General features: G+C 41.7%; 2 protein-coding genes across 4 annotated transcripts; one reads left to right on the forward strand and one right to left on the reverse strand.

Annotated features, from left to right (window-relative positions):
• Positions 1-44: 44 nt before the first annotated feature.
• Positions 45-8,152, reverse strand: kif15 (kinesin family member 15). 2 transcript variants are annotated; one of them, XM_061301899.1, is made up of 35 exons: positions 8,015-8,152; positions 7,782-7,812; positions 7,503-7,689; positions 7,348-7,424; positions 7,093-7,130; positions 6,936-7,027; positions 6,671-6,847; positions 6,385-6,594; positions 6,126-6,251; positions 5,852-5,974; positions 5,603-5,753; positions 5,438-5,529; positions 5,143-5,352; positions 4,884-5,061; positions 4,669-4,810; positions 4,279-4,420; positions 4,035-4,202; positions 3,835-3,963; positions 3,638-3,743; positions 3,393-3,558; positions 3,160-3,310; positions 2,979-3,064; positions 2,826-2,904; positions 2,550-2,636; positions 2,363-2,467; positions 2,143-2,265; positions 1,927-2,073; positions 1,764-1,856; positions 1,503-1,667; positions 1,071-1,165; positions 932-998; positions 822-859; positions 593-725; positions 357-488; positions 45-268 (listed from the first exon to the last, which is right to left on the reverse strand). In XM_061301899.1, exons 3-35 carry the CDS (start codon positions 7,515-7,517, stop codon positions 206-208), a joined length of 3,906 nt encoding a protein of 1,301 aa, XP_061157883.1. In that variant the 5' UTR covers positions 7,518-7,689; positions 7,782-7,812; positions 8,015-8,152; the 3' UTR covers positions 45-205. The 2 variants fall into 2 exon arrangements, with proteins under 2 accessions (XP_061157883.1, XP_061157882.1); XM_061301898.1 differs by having other exon boundaries at positions 8,002-8,152.
• Positions 8,153-8,825: 673 nt separating this feature from the next.
• Positions 8,826-14,095, forward strand: tacc3 (transforming, acidic coiled-coil containing protein 3). Of its 2 annotated transcripts, none has more exons than XM_061301920.1 (17): positions 8,826-8,972; positions 9,762-9,930; positions 10,012-10,139; positions 10,217-10,263; positions 10,400-11,390; positions 11,468-11,525; positions 11,655-11,790; positions 11,927-11,985; positions 12,071-12,201; positions 12,269-12,302; positions 12,384-12,509; positions 12,602-12,669; positions 12,744-12,787; positions 12,862-13,022; positions 13,101-13,207; positions 13,287-13,407; positions 13,527-14,095. In XM_061301920.1, the coding sequence occupies exons 2-17, from the start codon at positions 9,763-9,765 to the stop codon at positions 13,590-13,592; spliced, it is 2,445 nt and encodes an 814-aa protein (XP_061157904.1). In that variant the 5' UTR covers positions 8,826-8,972; position 9,762; the 3' UTR covers positions 13,593-14,095. The 2 variants fall into 2 exon arrangements, with proteins under 2 accessions (XP_061157904.1, XP_061157905.1); XM_061301921.1 differs by having other exon boundaries at positions 10,024-10,139.
• Positions 14,096-14,349: the final 254 nt, after the last annotated feature.

Genomic DNA, 14,349 nt, shown 5'->3' on the forward strand with positions numbered 1-14,349 from the left:
TTCAGGAATAATTCTACAAAAATACTAAAAACAAAACAAGCAAATAAAATAGAATTATGTTTTATTTCACTTTAACGTGCATAATGCCCAAATGATGTCAATGTTACTATCAAATTGACAAAAATCTAAAACATAAAAAAATACTATTTAAAAAAAGATTTGAGAACTGTCCACTGAAAATTGTTACAGTCATGTATTGGCAACATCACAGCAAAGGTCCATTGTTGTCTTGCATTAAGCTCACCTCGGATCGAAGCTTTTCGTTTTCCTTTGAAAATACACATGCACAAAAAATAAATATCAACAAGAATATCTACCTTAAATGAATAATAACCAAGACTAGAAACGATAGTTACCGCCTGTAGTCTGGTGTTGTCCTTCTTTAACTTGACCAAGTATTCAATCCTCTGTTTGTGGTTCTTGTGTCCCACCAGTTTTCCATTCTCCTCAGACAGCTGAACATTCTGTTTACGGAGAACCTCATTCTCCTGGAAGAGGAGTAAATTTCATTCATCAAAACATTAAATGTGTGCTAAATATTTACAAATTATTTGAATCAAGAAAATACATAAATCACTGTGAGGGCTCTGACCTTGAGGAGCTTGTCCTCATCCTGTACCCTTTGGCTCAGCTCTCTCAGTTCAAGGCAACGGTTTCTCAGTTCTGCGGTCAACTCCTGGACACAAGTCTGAGACTGGGCCAACATGGAATCCTGGGCTTGCATCCTAAGCAATAGAAGTTAGAATCTTGATCAATATGAAGTACATATAAAGGAGTTAAAACATGGTTAAACAAAAAGCAGAGATGGGGGGGGGTCTTACTTTTTTTGCGTGTCAGAAAGCCTTTGCATCACTTTTTCCTGTACGAGACAAAACCAGGAACAATGATGACGCCGAAAAACTTTCAAATCAAGAGGAACAAGAATACAAACCTTCTTTTCTCGTTCTTCTTGCAGATCTTTAAGAAGAGACTGCTTGATGCCATCAATGAGCTCCTCACTGAAAATTGTACAGTAAAACATTATTAATGCTCCTCAGCGTCTGTGTGGTGTAAGGATGAATCCACTCAACCTGTTTGTATTTCCACCCTGAGGTTTTTTGGTATAAAACTGGTCGAGCAAGCCCTGAATCTCCATGCGGACCAACTCTTTTTCCGTCAGCTGGGTCTGAGGACAAAGAAACCCCATTATTAATCAATTGTATTATTCTATATGTTTGAAAATGTTTTTTCTACTTTTGGTAAACTATCGATATTTGTGATGTTTCTGCCAACAATCAGTGACAACTTTTTTTTTTGTTGAAAAACAAAATTTCCGCAAAATTTTTATTTTGGTTCAACATACAGCTAATCAGCCCACTTTTGTGAAGGGACTATACTGTTGAGAAGAATCTGGACAATTTCAAAATAGAAAAGGTCTAAACCATTCTCCAAATATTTATTGATTCATTTAATTAGTTGTTAATTAATTCTCTTAAATCCAATAAAACCTCTACTGTACATACCTTGAGCCGTTGGATCTCCTCATTCTTGGCAGCTCTTTCAGCATTAAGCTCAGCCAAGAGAATTTCCATGGTCATCATAGAAGACCGTCGATTCTCCAGTTCCCTCTCCTGGCTCTCGAGAATCTGGGTCAGGTCCCGGTTAAAACTTCCCGGGGTGCTGGGGGTCTTGAATTGACAAAAAAAAAAAAAAAGGAAAGAGCATGTTACAATAAAGCTATTAGGCCATGCACAAGGAGAGAACGTTCAAGAAACAACTGTCACCTTTGGTATTGCTTTGGGAGTGCAAGTTGACTCGCCATGTTTGAGAGCTTCATTTCTTATTGTTTTTTCCACAGCTTCGTGCTGCTGTTGCACCTGGGCCGCCACACAAGATTAAGTGACTGTGAATGATTAGTATTATGAATCTTCTCTTCTTGACAATTACCTTCTGCTGGAGATTCTGGATCACAATGTCTTTCTGAGCGGCTTGCTCTTGAGCAGCTTGAAGGAGGTTGTTGTGCTCATCTAAAACCTTTGCAAGTCTATCAACCTCCTCATTTGCGTAAGCGATTTCATCCTGCAGTACTTCGACCTGTCACACGCGCACGTACACACTTTGTTTTTGTGACACATGATAGGAGTGGTGTCAAATTTTTCTTACCTCAATCTTACTAGATGCTTGACTTCTCTCTAAAGATTCTTTCAGTTCTGTGATTTCTGCTTGCAAATTGGTATTTTGCTCCGCGACGTCTTTCTTTTCCAAGCAGGCAGCGTTGCACTTAGCCTGGAGAAGACGGGGTCAATTTAAATTTTGACTAACTGTGATCAAAGCGGGACTCAAACGTAGAAGGTGAAATAGAATTAGGTTTCAAGTACTGTACAGTGATATCGCTGATGTCTCCCGACAGATGTGCAATGCTTTGTTCCTTATGATTAAGCTCACTGCGGAGGTCTCTGGTTTGGTTGATCAGATCCAGAACAACATCCTGATAAAACCAAAAGAGATTTAGACAGGCGGTGGAAGAATTGGAAGCGTCTAGAAAAGGACAGTGATTTCCCGGGGCCTACTTTGTCCTGTTCAACCTTCTGCTCCAGGCCTTTTATGGTTTCATCGGCAGTGCGCAGCTTTTGCTCAAGATGATCAAGTTTGATGACCTTGGAAATGACAAGGACACAGTCAAAGGAAACATACAATGAAAGCTCCTTCAGCTCATTGAGCATCAAAATTGTTGTTGTTTTGAATTGTCTTTGGCTTTTTTTTTGTGACTTTCAATTCAACTGAGGTCATGGAACAGACAGATTGTGTGAGAATTTGGGAGACATGAGAATACAAAATGGACTGACCCGCTGATGGATTTGAACAGTCATGTCTGAGACTTGCTTGCTCAGTCGTGTGTTCTCCTCAGCCGTTTCATTAAGTTCTCTGAAAGTATACCAGAAAACTTAAAAAAAATTTTTTACTGATAACATTTGAATAAAGACAATCATAGAACTTACTTGGATGTATTTTCTCTGTTCTCTCTTAACTGGTAGGTCAGGGTGCTTGTGTTCTCTTGCTCTGTTTCGAGAGAGTTGTTTAATTCCTATTGCAGAGGGAAACAAAACAAAAAAAAACACAATGAGACCTTTTTTTTTTTTACAATTGAGTTTAGGAAAAAACGGTTACAAGTTTACTGACGGCAACGTGAGCCCTCAGTTTGCTGATCTCCTGCTGCCCGTCCTGCATCTGCTGTCTCGCTAGATCAGCCTCAAACTTTGCCTCGGCTTGCAGCTGCTCAAAAGAATCCCGCAGAGTGCGATGCTGCTCCAGAAGCTCCTCCCAATCCAGCCTGAAACGATCACGTTGCTCAAGCGATATTGTTGGGCAACAGTGACGTTTCAATACAGCAAAAGGGACCAACGGCTACTTACTGGACTTTGTCGAGTTGGAGCTGCGTGGTGATCAGACTGCTGGAGAGCTGGCTTGTCTCTTTCTGCTGTATATTTTGCTTGTCTCTTAGCTCCACCTTCACAGCGGCCAGCTCCTTGTCAGACGACTGAAGCACCAACCTCAGGTCCTGAATCTCACTTCTCAATACTGAAAAGAGGAAAACCACAACTTCACTCACCATCTGGGGGGAAAATAGTTTTGAAAACACTGGGAGGAGAAACGGCACCTTCTGCAGTTTCCTGTTCACGCTGATACTTTTGTTGAAGGCTGGTGATTGTCTCCTGGAGTTTGAGATGATCACTTTTCTTGCTAGCGCGCTCAGCTGACAGTTGCTGCATCAGGTCAAAAGTAGGCCATATTATTTTAATGGAGTAAATTGACTCCAAAACAATGTTGTATACAAAACTATGAGGAAATCCTCACCTCCTCCTTTTCTCCACACTCCTGTGACATGACGTGAATCTGCTCTTCGAGTTTCACAATTTGCTGCATCAGCTTGCTGTTTTTGAGCTCCTCCTCCCCCAGCTGGGACCGAACCTGACTCGCTTGCTCCTGAGAAATCACAAAAAATATATAGTGAATTTGACAATACGCATTCTAGTGCACACGACAATCTTGATTACCTGGACTTGACGCAATTCTTCAGTCAAGGCCATCTCCGTCGTTTCTGAACGGGGTGACTCGGCCAAATGATCATCGACATTGTTGATGCTACCATTCAAGTGTTCTGGGCTGGACAGTGGTACGAGACAGGAGCGCAAGTTGTATGCTTTGGTGGGTGTTGTCAGAATCTGAAGTTTGAAGAAGGAAGACTTAGCAGTAGTATACAAAATAAATTGTAGTGGCAGAAGACATTCAATTCTTCACCTTTAAAGTTTCAACATGAATTCTGTTCAATTCGGAGACTTCTTGTTTTTTGTAGGCATTTGTGGCTTCCAAGATGTTCTCCAGATGCCTGTTAGACTTCTCAAGGTAGCGTTTGTCCGACTCCAACTGAGACATCTGCTTCCTTGAAAACACGCACACACAAAAAAAAATCCACATTCACATTTCTTATACATCCAACCATTTTCATTGCATCCAAAGTTTCTCTACACGCCACTCTGCCAACTTATTTGCTGCAGGGCTCTGTGTCCCTCCAACAGTTGGAGTCCAACTGGCAATCTCATTACATTCATCTAACAGTTGACTTTCTATAAGGCATTATTTCAAAAATGCTCGAATACATATGTTTACGGAGTAAAATTTCCATCTTACTTTGTGATTTCCTTGTACTCCTCAAAAGCGTGCAAAACCGCTGTGAGGTCAGATTGTTTCTGAAGCATCTGAGCTTTCAGCTTCTCCACTGCAGCTGTACCAAGCGCATTTGTAGCCAAGGAAGTTGAAGCACCGCCTAGAGCTGTGAAGCAGCAAGCGATTTGTCACAAAGACTCAGAAATGCGCTCTGATCAATATTTACGGTTACAACTTACTTTCGGCATTCTTCTCCGCCTCGACGGCCCTTTGGAAATCTTCTTCGAGCTCTTGCGTAACTTGTGCTGCTTCCTCTTCGGCTTTCATCACGGACTCAAGGGAACGAAGCTGACGATTCTCCTCTCTGAGGCTGTAGTTCTCTGCTGCATAGCGAGTCATCTTGGGGTGATGTTCAATCTTGAAGGCAAACGCACGGAACAATGGATAGATGTGAAATAGGGCGCAACGGAGTAGTTGGGACAAAGAAAAACGTTCTACCTGCTCTCGTAATACACTAATCTCTTCTTTTAGCTGGTCAATGAGAACCTGCGACTCCACATCAGCAAGCATGCCACATTCCGCCTTGAGTTTTTTCTCCAGGCGACTGATATGATCCTCCCGGAATTTGATGATCAGGCGACTGGAGTGGATGAACTTGTCCTTCTGAGTCCAAGCCTGCTCCAGCTGAGATGCCTTTTTCAGCAGAACCTGCCGTGCACAGTGACACAAATACATTAAACCGGTGGCTCGTGTGAACAGTAGATTTTGCTTAAAAACAGAAAATGTGTCGTGCCGTCTTCTCTTCCTCTCCTTTTTTCCACAAACGGACAGCAGCCATGAACTTGGCTTTGTACAAGGAGACAAGTTCGGTATGCATGGACGGCTCTGGTGAGACAAGAACATTTGATATGTTGACAAAACACCTGAAAGAAAGTTAGGAATTGCAGTCAAGTTTTACTTGAGATGGGGAGCCCTGGTCCTCCTGGCGCCACATCTTTTACAAAATCCACTTGCTGAGACGAGAGAGCCTGCACAAGCTGCTCCTTCAGTTTCTTCAGCTCCGCCTGAAGCTGTTTCACATTTCCTTGCGTGTCTTCATTGACAATAGCCTGTAAAAAAATATATAATAATAATAAGAAGAAGAAAAGACATAAAAATACTTGTTAAATTGACCCTGGTCTGATCTGATCTTTTTAAGCAGCCATACCTTGTTTTTGATCAGCTTTGCTCTCTGGGCAAACTGTAACGTGGATAATGTCTCACCAAAACATTTAGATCCAGGGTGAACATTGGCTATGATGTAAGTCTTTGCGTTTCCCCCAAGAGAGTCCTGAAATGTCAGAAAGTCTTCAATGCTATTTTCGTGTCATAATGATGACGCTGTTGCTTGATTGTTTAAATTCTATGGTCTCAAAGTGTATTACTAATGTTCTCTTGCAATAATTGGTCCTTAAATGTCTTTTGCCTCTCAAGTGACTCACCCGTAGCAGGAAGGTTAGTTTGGAATCTCTATAACAAATATGGCGGTTCTTCCCATTGGACACATCGACCAAAGCCATGATCACCTGACCAAGGCACATGAGGGAGCGATTGATACTGCTGGCCTCCTGTAAGAGAGGAAGAGCACAAAGCAACGATCGGTTAAAACAGGGGATCCCAATCACAGCGACGTGGATGGGTTCCAGTCCATTGGCCTTTTGATACCATAAGCTTTGCAAAAATGACAATAAAAATCTTCACCTTGAGCCTGGAGCCTTCGGTGTGTGTGTCTCTCTGCCTCTCCGAGCCAGCCAGATCAACCAGGTTCAGCTGAGACATTCGAATGTTCACCACCTCATTGATGGATTCCTTGGACTCCAGAGTCATGGTGAACACAGCATGAGATCTGGAAGATTCGCGGTTCATGGAAGTGGAGGCAACTCTGCGATTACGCCAGCCTCGAGACAACACCTACAAGTCATACATTACAATAAACTTACACGGAAACAATTAAAAGGTTGCTTTACATCGGATTACAAATTTCTACCTGGTACGCTTCAGCAGCAGAGCTGACAAACTTCTCCACCGCCCCCTCTACAAACACACCCTTCTTGATGTTCTCTCTGACAAAGAGGCTGGCGGAGGCCGTGTCCAGGAGGTCAAAGATTTGTTCATTGTAAATCTCGATGAATGAACATTTGCAAAGAAAGGTTTTGGACCGAGACTGAAAGGGAAGAATGATTGTTTATTCATAATTAACTAACATCTGTACTTCATTGTCATGGTGATGAAGTGGTGCCGTTCAACCTCACCACTTCTCTGTTGATGAGAAAGAACAGGTACTCGAAACTGCGAGGAATAACACCCCGAAGTTCATCTGTAAAGTTGTCCAACTCAGAAGGTCCTAGCAGCGTAATATGATGGCTTTATTACTATTTCTACAACAGCAGATTTAACCTGAATTCTTACCTAGCATTGTGAACGTTTTTCCTGATCCAGTTTGGCCGCTGCAGTAGAAATAGAACAGTCAATGAGCACCACTCATCATCAAGTGAGAAACGAAACAAAGTTAATGTTTAGTAATCAGGCTATTTCTGAAATGTGCTGGCGGGCAGCCTTTCTGCTCAATGTACATAATACATTGTACGTGTTGCCCTGATGTGATATGCAAAGATCCAGAGCCACTTTCAACTGCTGTCTCTACTGACACTTTTGTCCACTTACTAGGCAAAAATGGTTCCATTGTATCCATTCATGCAAGACTCCACAATATTCTTGGCCACAGAAGAGAAAACGGAGTCCTGTTGAAGAATGACAGGGGGTTCTTTTCATAAAGACACTCCAGTATGGGGACAGTAACAACAAAAACTGCCGCAAACCTGTGATGTGTCCATGTCAGCAACATGATCGTAAGTGAAGGTTCTCGGCTCCGGTTTGGCAAGCAGACGTAAGGTGTTGTGTGAGGTGACTTTGAGACACAAGCTCTGATCGCCATCCGTGGTTAGTCCCGTGCCCTTGGTGAGCGGTCGTACTCGGACGAAGACTTTGATTGAATCGCTATCACCACTGGAAGACCACAATTTAACATTGTTGTTGGCTGCACTCGTATACCACTTTTGGAAAATATGTTTTTTGCGATTATATTTTGTATTCATTACCTGCCAGCAAACTGGTTTAAATCGCCACATCCTGGGAAAAAACCGCACAGTAATTGTTCGTGCATAACGTTCACAATGAAAGTTAACAAGTTACATTTTTACGACACCGATCGCACAATGAAGTCATTTTACGCCAAAGAGAAAGAGTCAAAAACTCAAAAGGTCAGTCGTTTAGCTTTGAACTCTCCATTCGGTTCATATCAGACGTATAATTCATTACCCTTTCCAATTACATTCATTGTTGACGTTCTTGAACAATCCGCTGTTATGTGGAAAAGTCCAAATTCTTCATCGTTTGTCGGATTAAATGGGGGCCGAGTTTGTTTAGTATCAAATTTGGCGGGTGACACTCTTGGGTTTCCTGCTTTTCTTCTTCGTTGATTATTTAACTGAAGCTACTCTCCGTATCGTTGCGTGCTGCCACCTTCTGGATTGTATATAAAAAAAAACGTTCTGGAAAAAATACGTTCTGCAATAAAATATAAATAATTTAATTTATCAGGTTTCAATACATTAAAAAAATCCCCACGGAGGTAAAATTGATGAGTTTATTAATATGAATTTATATGATCACTTCCATGTAATGAATTTATTTATTTATTTATTTATTTATTTATTTATTTATTTATTTATTTATTTATTTATTTATTTATTTATTTATTTATTTATTTATTTATTTATTTATTTATTTATTTATTTATTCATTTATTTATTTATATATATATAAATATACAAGTCTTTTTAGACGCATTTGTATTTTGAGGATGTGGTATGGAAGATTTGCAGATTGCTGCAGTTAAAGCAGAAAATGAGAAGAATTGGAAGACAAAACGCTGGTTAGTGCATTAAGTCGAATTTTACAAAAATACAAAACACATTTTAAAATGTTTTTAAAAACACAAAAATGAAAATAAAACCATATATTTGACAGACTAATCACAGTCGTTTTGTGATTTAAATTTGTATCCTTTGGCGTGAATATGTCATGAAGCGCCTTTTCCGGGTTTTACGTGATTGGCTATTTTGAATGTTCCCAAAGATCTTACTGGTCCGTTTTAAGGCGTTTCAAATCCAAAGCGATTTCAGCACAGTAAACGGGAAGGTTTTCCGATTCTACGACATTGTGTCTTTTTGCTCTCTGGAGTTTACTTTTTTTTGTCATTACAGTATTTGACTTTCGTGGTAGAACAGGTTTGTGAGTTATTTCATTGACTAATTAATTGCTTGTATAGTGTATTGGGACGGTGTAACGAGAAAGTTGTTCCAATGGACTGTGCTGCAGCCGTTAATTTAAATGTGAGCACAAACGAACGCGAGCGTTAACAGATTCAAAGTAGCTCTTAAATAGCGTTTTGACGTTTAATCGCTTTTCACGCTTTATACAACCCAGCACTCGGATTTTCTTTTTAAATTTCGTTGTACATGTGTGAGAATGACAAAGATTTATTCTATTCTATTCTCCGCGTATTAGCGTTCTTTGACTACAATAAAGTGAAACGACATAAGTGCCTAAATTTCGTCGAATGACAATGGAGTATATTTCGATCTCAGATGACCAATTTACGTTTTTTTTGGGGGGGTGGGGGGGCTGTAGTGACACAATGTAAAACTTCTACCGGATTTAACTCGTGGGGATGTCACGTGGCCTCTTGAGTTGCTTTTTATTAGTGTATGATATTGGACAGATGGGAACAGCCCAACTTCAAATTTGATTTTTTTCCAATACTGTATACAATTGAATACTTAGTGACAATGTTCAGATTATCAGTCGCCTTTTTAGCCTTTTCTCACTGCCATTTTATTTACAAATGTGTATTTTTTACAACAAGATGTCACCTTGTCAAGTCGAGCGTCTGAATCATCCTCATTTTGGTACAAACTCAGAAAGGTTCCTTATCATCTGTATGCAGCTTTAGCAAAGACCCCCTCCCCTTGGTGTTTTTTAGGTAGACAACTAACCATGTTTCTCTGTGTACACAGGATGAGCTCTGTTGAGGGGAATGATGAGAACTGTGGCATCTACCCCAAAGGAGGGAAGCTCAGCAGCACAAAAGAAGATATTTTCGAGCTAGACCAGCTGACCGGGAGGCCATCCATCTTGCGTCAGACGGAGAACCTCCCCAGCAAGACGGTGCCCAAGGGCGCAAAGGTGCCCGATCATGCCATCACCGTGGCCTTTTCTTCAGTCTTCTAGTTTATATCCGTAAATCAATCTTTGTTTGATGTTTAGGTTTGTTTCCAGACTCCGCGAAGAGACCCTCTCACTAAGAGGATTCTGTCTCCTGCAAAGTCAGTCCAAATGACAAGTGTGGATGAGTGCACAAAAGCACTCGAGTCCTTGAATTTGGACATGACAAAGTATGTACAGTCACTTGGTTACAAAGAGTCTATGGCATAATGAACCATTTTAAAGTTGTTGTTTTTTCTACGTATAGCACTGAGCCACCAGAGACATTAAAGCAACCAGATGGTCCTGCACAAGGTAGTTTTCCTGCCTATTCGCAGAATCTATGCTCTATTTGTTGTCGCTGTTTTTAACCACCTTTCAGGACTATTTGGTTGAATTCCAAATCCAAAAGTAGTTCATGTACTCTATCCTGTTCTTTGTTTTGCCACAGAACAGTCTTCCTATCCTGATGATAACATCCCGATACAAAGTAAAGGAGTCTATCAGTTGGACTTTAACAACCTGGACAGCATGAACCCTTTTGGGGGTTCCAATAAGATGGTTCTCTCACCCACGAAGCCTCCATCTGAGAACTCTGTTCCCAAACAGCCGGACGATATGTGTGAGGAGCCCACCGACAAGTCCGATTTGGCGCTGGATGAGACCCTTCCTTTCACTCGCTCAGTGGAGAACTCCCTCATCAACGCCTCCGCTGAAGTCAGCTCTGCAGACAGCAGCGTGGTGACTGTGGTGAAGGTTCCTGTCGTGGAACAAGAGACACGCAGCGCAACACCTGACAAAGTCCCCGCTGGGACACCCCCCAGAGACGATGAAAACAAACCTTCAGATGGTTTTGTGGAAGAGGAGCCCCTTCTGGCAAAAGGAACCTACAAGATTGATTTTGACAGTATTGACAAGATGGATCCTTTTAAAACGGGGGGCTCCAAAATCCAGAATTCCCCTGTCCTGACGAGGAAGGCACTAGAAAGTAAACCACCCATTGAGGAGGCCCCGATAATGGCTGCTGATGAAGAGGTGCCTGTTCAAGCTGAGAAAAAGCTCATTGCCAACACTGATTCGGAGCACCTGACGGCAGCCCCGCCCACCAAGCACGGTCCATTCAAGCTAGAGTTCAACTTTGACGACGACGATGTCAAAGCGAAACCCCCGCCCAAGAGGTTTGCCGCAAAGCCACGTGGTCACAAGCCCAAAGAGGAGAAGCCTTTGTCCGACAGCAAAGCGCCAGTAGATGACGTGGACAAGTCAGCGGCCGCCAATGTTACAGATGCGATTTCCCCCAAAGGCTTATACTCGATTGACTTTGAAAAGATGGACGATCCCAACTTTAACCCTTTTGGCACAAAGTCCAACATCGGCAACTCTCCCGGGAGCAGTCCGCACACCAGCCCTGGGCGCAGCACTACACATAAAACAGTTGCTCAGTATGTCAACACTGAACGCAATCTGAATGTAGCTTTGCTTTGTTGTTAACCTGGAAACATGCTATTTTGTTTTGTAGGGCTGCTGAGGAGAGCATGGTCACAGATCAAGCCAACACTGAAGTGCTGCAGGAGCAGGTACCAGGATCATTTGATTTCTTTTGAAATTGATTCTTTCTAGTTACAATACATGGTCTCTCTGGCCAGCAGTGTGAAGAAGCTGCTAAAAAAAAAAATCCCTATAATCTTTTTAATATTCACTGACAGAAAGCTGAGGAGACTGTTTGTGACAAAGACCAGGGTTCACCTCCCAAAGCTGAAAAGCCTTCCAACAATTTAGCCGAAAAACAACCGCAGACTAACTTGCCAGAGTTCACTGAGATGTTTGTGCCTGGGACAGAGTGTAAGTACATGGAATCGTGTCACTTGTATTTTTATTTTTTTCCATCACCCCTTCTCCTGTCAAGTGATATTTTCACAGTGGCCAAAATAAACCGTTTTATTTCAAGACTGCAGATTTATTTGTTATTCCTCCCTAGTCATGTCCAACAACTTTGAGGCACAAATCGACTACCTTGAACAGTTTGGCTCAACCAGGGTGAGTGATTTAGTACATTTTGTGAGCGTTGATACACAACCTGGAGCATTTGTTTGGTCTAAATATGGATTTTGTATGCAACAAGTTCAAGGAGTCTGCACTGCGCAAACAGTCCTTGTACCTTAAGTTCGATCCCCTGCTGAGGGAAAGCCCGAAGAGGATTGGAGCCCCTGGCTTTCCACTACAAGCCCCTCACCCCTCGTCTCTCCTTTCACGGTATGACTGTCTGCGTGCACCTCCTGGAAAGCAAATCTCAACAGTTACATTTCTCTGTCCAATTTAGGGTTGAACCTCTACCAGTGGCTAAAGAGTCTGCCGTAAGCATTGGATGCAATTTGCCCGAGGTTGATTGGGGGGACATGACGTCAAATGCTTACCATGTTTTTGTTGTCCCACAGACTCCCCAAATCCTCGAGAGCCTCGTCCCAGCTTTCAGGCAGCCTGCAAGCTCAGAGGACATCATTGATGTACTCAAGTACAGTCAGAAAGACATGGATGCAGCCATTGCTAAAATGCAGGCCGAGGTATTAGCACAGTAGCATTTTTTTTTTTTGCCGTGTACTTCGTACTTGAAAGTACATATAGTCAGTGTGGTTAATTGTTGTCTGTTTTACAGGCCAAGGGAAAAGAAGACCAAATGTGTGCAAAGTACAACCAGTTACAAAGCGATGGTCAAGAAATGAGGTGTGGTGGCGGTACTTTTTTTAAATTTATTTGTATTCAGAACATATCAGCTGACATTTCCCCCTTTCCAACAGGAAAATAATTGCAGAATTTGAACTCATGATTGCAAAAATGATGGGTGAGTTAAAAAAAACCCCAAAACAATTATCAAGCGTTATACCTCAGATGTAAGATGATGTGGTTGTTGTTCAGCGGACCAAGAGAAGGAGCGCCAGGCTTCGCAAGCCAAGCTGGACGAGGTCCTGCTTGAGAAGGAGCAGGTGTCCAGTGACCTCAACGCCATGGAGAGATCCTTCTCGGACCTTTTTAGACGACTGGAAAAGTACAAAGAGATCATTGAGGGGTTCAAAAAGGTAAGCACCACCTCAGTTGAATGAAATAAAGAACTGGGTTAATGCAATTAGATATTTGACAAATCGTGTTCCCCCCAGAATGAAGAAACCCTGAAAGCTTGTTCTCAGGACTACATGGTTAGGATCAAGCAGGACGAGAAGCGCTACCAGACCCTTAAAGCTCACGCCGAGGAGAAAATTAGCCAGTAAAAAAAAGCTTGCCCACTTGTTTCAAATTTGCCCATATGAAATTTTCTTCGCTCACATTGCTGTCATCTCCAATAGAGCCAACGAGGAAATCGCTGAAGTGCGAGCCAAGAACAAGGCGGAGGTGTCGGCGCTGCAAGTCCAGCTGCGGCGTGAGCAGTTGAAGGTGCAATCGCTGGAGAAGAACCTAGATCAGAAGGTGAATAGAATATACAGGCTGGCCCCGAATTCAACAATATGCAACACTTAACACCACTGAGCTATTTTTTAGAACTTGCCTGCAGGTGACCCCCAACTTGCTTTTGTTCAATGTCATAGGTGAAGGAGTTTGAAGAGCTGACCAAACTCTGTGATGAGCTCATCAGCAATGTCCAGAAGGGCTGAATGTCCCCACTCCCTGTACATATTCAATTGTAGTATGTTTCCTCTTTAATGTTGTTCTCGTCATTGTCATTCTGTCATTGTCATGTTAATGTTGGTCTGTTTTTACAATACTGTTAAATATGATTAAAGATTTAATTGTACAGTGTGCTGAGGTTTAATGCTGTTGTGTAGAGATGCAATTAGAAGACCAGACATGTACCTGTATTCAAATGTTTTCTTCATTTATGAGGTTTAATTGAGGTTAACCCTGCTACAATTGGACGCCCCCCCCCCCCCCCCCCCCTTTGCTGACAAGTTGCCTCCACGTTGGGAGTTATTTTTGAATAGTTTTTTTTTCCATTGTAAAGAGATAAAATACTTTTGCAATACACAGTATAGTTTGTGTCGAAATTTGCATTGACACGTTAAGCATTTGAAAGTTATGTCTACTTGAAAAACTTGCCTTGTGTATACAAGATGAATGAGAAAGAAATGCTGTAATGATAATAAAATAATGCAATTTACCAGGTGTGTATCTTTTTCTTTCTAAATTTGAATACAATTTGAATCATATCTCAGTAGATTGGGATTAGATTGTTCAAGGACGCGCCATTTGGTTAAAATTGGTTCTTTCAATTTAAATTGTTTTTTATCACATTGTGTTTCACACAACATAGTTTATTCATGGTTTATTTATAGATCACATCAAATTCAAACTGCATTACTTTTCTCTAAAGCGAGTTAAAAAAATAAAAATAAATTGGAATTCAATGGGATT

The sequence above is a fragment of the Syngnathus typhle genome, linkage group LG16, assembly GCF_033458585.1.
Source record: "Syngnathus typhle isolate RoL2023-S1 ecotype Sweden linkage group LG16, RoL_Styp_1.0, whole genome shotgun sequence".
In the NCBI taxonomy this organism is placed as follows: domain Eukaryota; kingdom Metazoa; phylum Chordata; class Actinopteri; order Syngnathiformes; family Syngnathidae; genus Syngnathus; species Syngnathus typhle.